Genomic DNA, 11,161 nt, shown 5'->3' with positions numbered 1-11,161 from the left:
TCTTGTACTTTCAATTTAATCTTCTCACTGAATAATCTAAAATGTCATCATGTACTAAATTTGTCTATTTGATGCATTTCTGAGTTTTAAAAAATTTATTCCGTTGGTCTCTTTTGTGTCTTCATACACTATTACTATAGTGTTTCAATCACAGTAGTTTTAGGCTTTTTTTTTTTTCCACTCTGCAGTAGGTTTAATCACCCTTATTATTTTTTTCTTCTAAGAAATTTCCTGGCTATACTTGATTTTCTGTATGGATTTGAGAAATAGTTTGTCTGGCTTCAAAAACATCCTGTTGCATTTTTGAGATTACATCACATGAATAGATTATTTGGGGATACTATTACTCACTTGTTAAAGCTTTTTATTGAAGGCTTACCATTTCTTTTCCATATCTTTGAGTCATGTCTTCCTTGTGCTTACAACATCTTAAGTAAAATAGTTTCTTATTTCTTCACAGCATCTTTGGAAACAGGGACAATAAAAGGAATTAGCCCAAGATTATACTTAAAGAAAGTTCTAATCATTTTGTATTTATTTGGTGACACTTCACTAGTAGATTTCATGCAAATTCAAAACAAAACAAACTTTTCTACCAAGGATTAAATTTTCCTATAGCAAAAAGCTAGCAATATGCCAGCATAATAATGCAGTGTATTTCTTGCACCATGATTTGTGGCCAAGCCCTGTGGAATGCATTTCAATCATGGAGTAACAATCTCAAAGGAATTTTGAAAGCAGAGTTGGTTTGAATGCTGTACAATGACACACAAGATCTTGGCCTATTTCCCAGATTTCTCCTTTTTGGTTTTCTGGCAAGTCCGGTCATGCCTGGTAATTTGCTAAATATGGTATTTGGGACCAGTGACTTCCTGAATGTGACATTGGGATCAATGACATTTGTCTGACCAAGGGTTTTAGGACTATAATTTTTAGACATACTGCAGTTCTCTACTGAACTGGTGCTCAGGAAGCCCTGGCACAAGGGCACAAACAGGAAGGGCAGTGTGAGAGTTGATTATAGAAGGCAAAGCTCTTGAGAGAGAATGTTCTATTGTGTGAATATTGAGTTACATACCTGGCCACATTGGTGTTCCAGCTGGAGGATCGTCAGGTCTTTAAATAAATATCTATTGGATTTATAAGCTATCTTTACGCCACCCTTGACAAATGGCCACTCACTAAAGGTCAGCCAAGACTCGATAAATAGTTGATTATCTGCAGCGACGTGGGCACTTCCTACTTTCGCCCTAGTTCAATTAACATGGGGAGAGCGGAGAAAGAGCTCGCATTAGAGCCTACTGCAAAGAGCCTACTGAATTACTTAGGACTCAAGTATGTGTTGACATGCCTCTGAGTGTATTTTTGGATTACATTTCCAAAACAAATATTGTTTTGATATTTTTATTTTAGTCAACACTTTTCTCCTCAATGCCATATGTAATTAAGAGCCGACTTAAAATATATTTTTTTAAATGTATAGCAGTATGATATACATACCTAGGTAACGTCTGTTTTTGCTACTACGTAAATGAGGACATTCTTTAGCTTGTTCCTCTGCAACAAAAAGACTACTGTGTTCTAAACTAGAATGTTATGCAAGAATCTGACTAGCATAGTTTACTGAATGCTCAGCCTGTTTAGTGACATACCAAAAAGTAGGACAAAGGCCGACAGCAAAAATGTGGGGCAAGTTTTAAGGAATGAAGTTAAAGGCGTATGGATGATGAAATATTTAATTATCAAGGCAGAGACCAGGCTGTAGAATCTAGCAAGTAAAAGTATAAAGATGAGCCGTGAGTGGGCTATTTGATTCAATGATCTTACTGGTTTGTTGAGCATGAAGAGTGTTGCCAAAATCATGAAATTAGACCTCTCTGAACAGAGGACGACGATGGTGTGATGGTGTTGCATATCACTTGGCTTTTATCCCCACTATAATGGCAATACCTTAGGCTATAAATATTAACCATTTATATATGAGAAATTAAAGGTGAGGTAAAATGGGCTGCAAAAGAAAATTGTTACTGTAAATTAGGCATATGGCGTATAAAGTTTAGAGAGCATTTTTAAGTCTAGAAAAAATGACATAACACAAATTTCATGGTTCTCCTTTTATTAATAGAATTTGTCTCAACCAAGTCATATGAGGAATATTTTTTACAAACATGACTGTGCTCCCAAGTCTTAAAAAATTTGCCTTAAGTATTAGTAAATTCTGTAGTTACAGAACTCAGCACATCTCAGATAAGTGAAAATCTGAGTCTGACAAGCCTCTCAGCGAAATGTAAAACATGATTTAAACTAAAGGGAATTCTAGTTTCTTTTGATGGCAATTTTTCATTTCTTTAGGGATTGCCGTACACCTAAGAACCAGAGTGCCTGTATACATATTAATTATGCTAAAGAACTGTCTGAATATTTCAGGGTCTGAATTCTGGAAAAGACTTCACATCATTGAAAATGTGGTTCCAGGGTGATTATGAGAGATTACCATGAAGGATTTCTTCAGCCTTCTTAAACCCAGGGAATTGGATTGACTATTCCCACCACTATTTTACTCCTGGGTGAGACTATTTAGCTGCTGTTTGTACTGAATGGAATACAGGTCAGATTACAGTCACTGGGCAACTCACTTGCCAAGACATCAGTCATTCTGCCCAGAGCCCTAAAGGAGGCAAAGCAGGACGTGATCACCTTGGTTTATTCTTTTCATGGAATATACTCTTTTATCCCACTTGCAAGCACTGTGTGTGCATGTGTGTGTGTGTGTGTGTGAACTAACAATCGAGATCATAAGCAGGGGAGTAAGCTAGATTTTGACTGAGTTACAAGTCCCAGGCCTCCGCCTACAAATATTAATGTGGAGTCTGGTTCTGAGGCCCATGTAGAATGCTTTGCCACAGATTTCGCTAGGAGAGGCAGCAGAGCACAGGTTTAAACATCCATCCAGAGCTGCTGCACTGTCATCTCATAGCTGTGTGACCGGGGTCTGTTTACCTAAACTTGTGTCTTGCTTGCTTCCTTGTTGAAAAATAAGGCCTCACAGCAGTATTTACCTCACAGGGGTACTGTGCCCATTGAATGAGGGAATACTTCTAAAGCATCTAGAACAGTGCTGGATAGATAGCGAACTGGTAAATGTTAACAATGATTTTGATAAAAGTCACATGATTGAAGATTTAATAAATTTGGTGAGCTAGTAAGCTTCCACATAGACATACATATATGACTATGTATATAGATGTGGCCTTAAATCTTTTTACAGCTGAAAGGGGAAAAAAATCAGCAGAGAAACCTTTGAAATGTGTGGTAGTAGCAAATCTTTACAACCGTATATCTGGTTGAGAAAAATTCTCAGGCTTCGATGTGTCAGAAACGAGCATTCTCCAACTTGGTATTACTATGAGGAGTCGGTTCACATAGCCCCCAAACAAGATGCCTCAGTCCTTCCTGCTGCCTATGTAACTGTCACACTGCCTGTGTCAACACTACCTCCCGGACTAGCCCTTCCCCTGTGCTCTGCTGTGGTATCCTTTCCCATAGAAATTAGCTTTAGTACTACATGTGGCCAAACATCAGAGGCAAAAATTTTGTGTAAGGACTGACCTTGGGGTACATTTACATATAGGTACAAACTGTGGTCTTTCGCCTCCAAAAAAGTTGCAGTCCCAAGGTTAATAGCTATTTCCAACTTAGAATACATTACCTTCTTTATAAACAAAACAGCAAAACCTTATAGTGTCTCTCACAAAAGCAAATTAATTGACCAACTATCGTTTCCCATAAACCCCATCTTTTTCTCCTCTGAGTGTTTTCCCTTCCATTATGTTTTAGTTGCGGGGAGGGTAAATCATAAATTATTGTCTGTAGACAGAAAATAGTCTGCAGATGGAAGGAATTAAAGGAGCATGGGGGACGCCCTCCCTCCCCGCCCCATTGTAAATGGTGATTACTGACTTCCAAACAAGTTGAAGTTCAATAAGTGGTGAAAAAAATAGAAATTCTGGGATGAGGGGACAGCAAGTGCAAAGGTAGAGAGATGTGAGCATGCAGTTATGTTTAGGGAATAGCATACGGCAAGAAGAAAATACTTCTTGGTCTCTGTAGGAAACTGCCACTGAGTTACTGTGGGGTACAAATTGGGGAGCGCCCGTAATTATAAATATCTAGTTAGGCGTTTTCTTTTGGCACAGGTTAATACGACAATCAGTCTTTTAAAATAGTACACTCAAGTTCTATTTTCAAGTTCGTCCTGACATACACTTCATACTCTTCTGCTGCATCTTAGGAGCTATTAATTTTGCTTTCTTTGATTGTGGAAAAAGCAAGGTCTCTTTTGTCTGAGCCTCTTGGTTCCAGGTAGGGAAGATTTGCCTTTTCTCAAGGCTTCTCCCGATTCATCAATTCCCATGAATTTTGTTCACATAATTTTCCTACTGCAATGTAAACTCCATGAAAAAAAGAATTTTTACATTTTTAAATTCATGGTTATTCTTAGCACTTAGAATCACATAGTAACAGTCCAGATATACATAATTCAATAAATTTAAGCACCTACAATGTGGTACCGTGTGGAGGATCCAATGATAATTAAGGTATGCTTCCTACCTTTGAAGAGCTTGCAAGCAAGCAAGAATGCGACCTGTAATCAAACCCCAAATCAAGGCAAAATGAATCCAATGCAACTATGAGGCCAACATTGTTAATGGGGGGGACGAGGGGTGCTATGAGCTGAATGTCTCCCCAAAGTCATGTTGAGACCTAATCCCCAGTGTGATAGTTTGGAGGTGGGGCCTTTGGGAAGTGATTAGGTCATGAGGGTGGAACCCTCACGAATGGGATTAGTGCCCTTATAAAAGGGACCCCAGAGAGATTCCTTGCCCCTTTTGCCACGTGAGGTTGCAGCGAGAAGATGGCAATCAGAGAGGAAGCAGGCTCTCACCAGACACTGAATCTGCTGGTACCATGATTTCGGACTTCCCAGTCTCCATAACTGTGAGAAATGTTGTTCGTAAGCCACCCATTTGTTTTGTTTTGTTTTTGCTATAGCAGCGCAAATGGACTATGACAGAGGCTCATCAACAGTTCTAAATTTCAACCAGATGATGGAAGAAAGACTTCACAGGGCATTGTCCTCAAAGTCATAATTTCCATTAGAGATACAGAAGTTATTTTTGGTGAAATAATTATTAATTCGAGCTCTTTTGGATCTAAGAGACAGAAACACATCTCAAAATAACTTAAGCAAATGAAAGTGTACTGGGCAATCTGGGGCGTGGAGGCGGGGCCATGTGCTTCAGTTCTCCAGGGAGCCTTGCCCTGTCCATGCCATGTTCACTTCCTTCTAATAGGCTGGCCACAGATGGCTCCATGCTCATATTACACCACGTGACACTGGATTATATTTGAGCCATAGAAGGCTATCTGCATTTCAGGGCCAACAAATAAAACCTTATGGCAGGCCTCTGCTTGGTCTCATTTGGGTCATGTGCCTATCTCTGGGCTAATCGTTGTGGCTCATAGGGCAGGAAATATGGTCTGACTTGAGTCATTTATCCATCACTTGGCCAGTGTAGAGAGAATACTGTGACTGAGTTGTGTTAATAGAGACTTATACAAAGCAGAAAAGAATTTTAACCAGCGGTGGGGAAGGTTGCAAGGAGGCTTTTATTGGATTGGCAGCCCTATCAGCACCATATAGAGTGGGCAGGGCTAGGGCAGTATTTCATAAAGAGATAGTGGGGAGAGGACCCAAAAGGAGAAATAGGATGTTGGGCAGACAGAAATAACAGGTAACTGCTATAATAACTAAACTGTACAGGATCAGGAGGCTTATGTTCCCAGGAATGCTTAGAACGGCCTATTTTTGAGGTTGTTTACTGTAAGGCACAAGAGTGAGATATGAATGGAACAATTTAGCTAGAGAAACATAGTATAATCCAGGAGAAAACTACCTTTACCTCCCACTACCTTGAAATTATTCAATGTGCATGCACTAGTTCCAATAGAGAAAAAAATCAAAACTAGACAATTCTACAATGAAAGTTATGTTTATCACCCAAATTGATCACTGCGGAGACAAAACAGGAATAATCCTTCAGTAAAATGGAAGATTATGAGAAAATTAACCTGCCTTGACCAAATGAGAGGTAATAAAGGCAAAGAAAAAGGCCACCTTCTTGGCTGTTACTAGTCATTGAAATCATTTAGTACTGTAAGGGAGAGTGAACACAAGAGGTCATAGAAGCTAATAAAAGGAAAACATCTTAAAGGTCTCAGGAGAGTCATTGTACTGGCTGCTTCTGAGAAGTGTACCTCAGAGCAAAAAGCAAAAAACTCCCCGGACTCTTACTGGCAGAGTTTGGTTTTATTATGACAGCTTTAGAACCAGAAAATGGTTATACCTTTATAACGCAAAGCTCACAGATTATTTTCAGAGATCAGGCAGAGATGGTAGTGGGTACGAGTGCAGTCAAGGAAAGGTATGAATGATGCTCATATTTGATGTCTTCTAGGAGAAAGCATTAAAGGTGAAGTACTAATATACTTGTTTTTAATCTTACTCCAACAGAAGACGAGATGTAATCTTCCTAAAGAACAGCTTCCCAACATATCCTGACAACTGTAGGGTGTGGAGGAAGCAAGTTGCGCCCTGTTACGTATAAATGAAAAACCATAAGGTAACAGACAATACTAAGCACACTCCCACCCTTATTCAAACACAAAGGCAGAGGAAAAGTTCATGTTACGATCTGCCAAGAGACTATTTTTGGAGCGCGCGCGCGCACACACACACACACACACACACACACACACACACAGACACTAGCAGCAAAGATTCTTCTATTCTCCAAAAAGTATAGTACTTAAAAATTTTTAATTTCTGTTAGTTAATTTATGTTGGAATGGTTTTAGAAGGGACCTACTTGTCACGAATTGATAAAAGGCCAATATACCAACACTATGGCAAGAAATGAAATATTAAATCTTTTGTACCGCACAACTTGTTTCCCTACCGAGTTCTCATTTGTCACCAGAATGGAAAATTGACATGTCCCATCCTAGAGGTAACTGAGTTAAAAGTTCAGTGGAGTTTCCTGCCAAATGTGCTCTTTGTAGGTACAGCAAAAGTTTTTTATGTAGGTAAATTATTATAACCACAGAAATTATTAATGTGTTTCAGATTCAGCCAGAGTACCATCCCATTCCTGGAAGAGGCTTGAGGCCCTGGGATGACAGCAGAATATGTGGATAAGAGACAACTTGAGGATAACCACAGCAGTCAACTACCCACAGTTTAGTCAAATTCCAGTTCTTTCTTCAGTGTATGATTGTTACCATCCTCTTTTAATCTCTGTCTGGGCCTTTCTTTAATATCACATTTTCTCTTTAATCCCATTCTCATGCTAACAAAGATTATTTTAAAATAAGTTCAAGACTCAAATTAGTACACTCAAATTAGTTTTCTCAGCTGTCCAAATGCCTTAGTAGCTGAAAAGACAGAAATATTAACCAACCTAATTAATCGGAAAGCAATTATGTTATTTTTCGCCTTACAGTGAAATCTCTAGCTCTGGTTTGATTCCACTTTCAGGGGCTCAAGTACCACCCACTGGGACGAATGGTGGCATTGGCTGTGACCCCTCACTGACGATTTTCCTTTTCCTCTGTTTGCTCTTCGGGGGAATGCAAAGCTGGGATGTGGTGTGTCAGGGAAGTGCCTTGTAGGCCAGAGCGCTTTGGTCCACAGCGAGGAAACGACAATGTGAATGAATGTTCGTGGGCCGCTGTCTGAGGGCTCCCGCAGGACATGCTCAGTGTGAGAAGTCCCAAAGGCTGACAGATGCTGTTTAATAGAAAGAAGTAAAACATAAGACTCCCAGTCTTACTTCACCTATGAAGGAGCAGTTCCTGGAAAACCAAGTACATTTTGTAATTAAGTTCTAAAATATAGCAATATTGGATTATAACGTAAACATAATTGCTGTCGAAAATAAAGTTATGAACAGAAGGCTAATTTTAAGGTAAAAATAAAGGAAAATATAATCCAAAATATTCTCCATATTCTAAGTTTAAATTACTCTTGGGACCCTAACTGAATTAAAACTGAACAATCTGACCAGTACTCAGAAGAATCATCATAGCGTGTACACAAAATAGAGAATAAAATTTTAATGGTATCAAAAACAGAACTTTTTGGCCAATTTAGTACTTGCTGGAATAAAGTTGCAAAATGTTACTCAGTAACTGACTTAGCTTCTAAATCAAGCCAGAATTACACATACTCTGTATATTACTTGAGTATATACAAGTACATTCCATGATAACATGCAGAGGCATGGAAATAAGAAGAGTACTGTAAAATCAAAACCGCCATCTATATTGATGAAGCAACGAACTGAAAAAACACCTGTCCAGTAATCCAGTTTATTTCATTTGAAAATGGGGTTGTGAATGTTGCTCTTTTCAAGAACTCAAACTCCATGTGGCTAAATTTGATTTTGTTTTCTCAACGTGAAAAAAGGGAAGCAGATATATTCCTATAGTTACAGGAATATAATTTTCTTTTTATTCAATGTCCAATTAAAAGGTTTGATAGACTTTCACTCCTCTCAGGTAAAAAGGGCTCTTCACATTCTAGTGGTTGAGAATGAATTCCTTAAAGCTCTTAGGCGTTTGAGTGTCATACCACCCATGGCAACACATGCTCAAGTACCTTTAGTAATACGGCTGCATGAGTTTTAATTTTCCTGAGAACTACACTGGACCTATGAAATAAACAGGGTATGAAAATGACCTGAGTTCACAGGAATCTCTAAATTCAAAAGAGATTGCTTCAGCTTTGCTAAGATCTCATCAAAAGCCTTTTATAGCAAGAGTTTCTTACTGAGACACATATTTGGTCATGGAGCCTTGGGATCTTTTTAAACACTAAAAAGAAGTGCTTTATGTTTTGCAAATCCAATAAAAGGCCAAAACAGACAAGAGGACTGATGGTGCTGAGTAAAACCTACAAGTAAGCCACAGATTCCACTCTCTTGTAAAGAAAGCAGTAGGTGAGATGTGCGACTAACCAACTTCATACCCAGTTTGACGACGATTACTGGGAAGCTAAGAAAAATCCTTGTAAGATAAGCAAAGCCAGCACCTTAAGTGGAACCTAGTGGAAGCCACTCAGAAGTGAGGGTTGGTTGTGGAAGAGATGGCTACTGATTCCCTCTAAGTAACTCCTTTGCGTGTGAGAACCCAAGAATGTATAAGACAAGCAAGGTAAAACACTGGCTTCACAGTCATTTCTCTAAATTATGAGTCGCAACTTCTGTTATTATTATGGTTTGCAAACTACTAAGAGGTAATGTGAATTATTAGTCACTAAATGGCATATAAAAGAACATGGTCTGGCTTCAGTCTGAGCTTTTCTGACTTGCTTTGTAATCTAATTTAAGGCACTTTAACTGTTTCAGTGCCTTAAAATATTAACATGTAACGTGAGAATAACACTCATTTACTTACCTCAAGGAGCTACTACATAGATTATTGACTCTTAAAGCACTTTGAGCTCCTCAGATGAAAAGCACTGTGGAAATAATTACAGCTGAGGAAAACTCTTCCAATGCCTAGAAATACTGATCTATTGTGCCTTATGTTTCAATGATGTTTTCTTAAACACTTGAAAATTTGTTAGTGGCACTCTATCGCTTTATATATGATGTTTGGCACATAGATGTTTATATATTTAAAAGTTGTCATATTTTCTACTCCAAAGATGTACTAAATTTTCCATAGTTAATGAGTTGTACCCATTATGGAGTACTTTGAGTTGAGTTTAGAAAATTTTAGCTCTGAGGTACATGTGACATAATAAAAAGTTCCTATTTTTCCAAAATGATTGAACTAGTGTAACTTGTGTGGAACTAAAATTTTTTGATGAAAAAAATACTCAAAGTATGCCACAGTGTCTATATATTCATCTGAAGAGTACAAAGACGAAGTTCTGAGAAAAAAGGATCTTAACACTATAGGAAAAAAATGTGGTTCTTAAATTGTTCAAAGGAAACATTAAAAAAAGTAATGTTTCATACATTGAAATAAAGCAACTGGTCAGAGGTAATAAATTATAAATACAGTAGTTCAAATATTGTTTGTATTTTAGCATTAGTTCTTCTCAAGTTAAATTCAAAACACTTTACGTTTGTTATACTCTATTAAAGGAACTGTGGAAATGGAGGCTTTCATAGAAATCTAAAACAATGATGCCATCTTGGGATCTTTACATAGAATACACTAGACCTTGACCATTTTAGATTTGTAACATATTTTGGTTAATACATTAGATTCAACCCATTAATATGCCTTTATATTTGGGAGAAATTAGATTGTGATTTATAACCTTGCAGTTCACTCAAACCTTCCTTATTTCCAGGTCTTGCTTGATTCTCCGCAGGGGGTTCTGTTAGACTCATAATTATAATGATGAAAACTGAAAATAACTTCTTTCGGACTGAAAAAAAAAGTTTTAAAAATAAAATAAAGTGCTTTTAAATTAAAATATTTCTTGCCCTAAACAAAACTGAAACATACTTAAACCTGAAATTTCCATATCTTGACACACATATTTTAACAGAAGAAAATCAGTTTGGGGCCATTATTAATGTCCTTCAAGAGTTCAGATCGGATCTAAGTTGGGTTTTGCATTATCATCGTGCTCATGTTTGTACATGAAGGTTAAAAGAAAGAGGGCCACATCCAAGGACGACCAATAGGCAGTATGTGATGTGACAGCTGACCAATAGCGGCTCTCCACAAGGCCTTCTCTGAGTTCAAAATCAATTCTGTGATCCAGTTCCACTAAAAAGAAATAAAAAAAATGAATAAATATTACAGTAAGATAGGTTTGATATAGACTTACTAGAGTTGAGGAAAAAATTTAGCTAATAGACCTGATTCTCCTAATGACCTTCCACTCTAATTGTATGGGAAAGAACACTCAAAACAGCCTTTGTACTTCAGTGTTCTATTTGGTGAGTCCTTTCCTTTGTGTGCCCAGGTCAATATGGAATAATAACAGAAGAAAACAAAAACAATTCATGTGATATCACAGAGTATATCTGGGGTAAAGAAACTGGGCTCAAATCCTGGCTTTCTCATTTAACCATTG

General features: G+C 37.8%; 1 protein-coding gene across 4 annotated transcripts in view; it reads right to left on the bottom strand.

Annotated features, from left to right (window-relative positions):
* Positions 1-2,099: 2,099 nt before the first annotated feature.
* Positions 2,100-11,161, bottom strand: part of DDHD1 (DDHD domain containing 1) — a 77,221-nt gene continuing 68,159 nt past the window's right edge. For all 4 annotated transcript variants that reach the window (XM_011385373.2, XM_023527238.1, XM_023527239.1 and 1 more), the window contains one exon: positions 2,100-10,851. In XM_011385373.2, coding sequence (XP_011383675.1) covers positions 10,670-10,851 — 182 coding nt within the window. In that variant the 3' untranslated portion in view covers positions 2,100-10,669. The remainder of the gene's footprint in view (positions 10,852-11,161) is intronic.

Source organism: Pteropus vampyrus, unplaced genomic scaffold (assembly GCF_000151845.1).
Source record: "Pteropus vampyrus isolate Shadow unplaced genomic scaffold, Pvam_2.0 Scaffold15, whole genome shotgun sequence".
Lineage (NCBI taxonomy): Eukaryota > Metazoa > Chordata > Mammalia > Chiroptera > Pteropodidae > Pteropus > Pteropus vampyrus.
The sequence above is the reverse complement of the archived record's forward strand: the minus strand, read 5'-3'. Positions and strand labels throughout refer to the sequence as shown.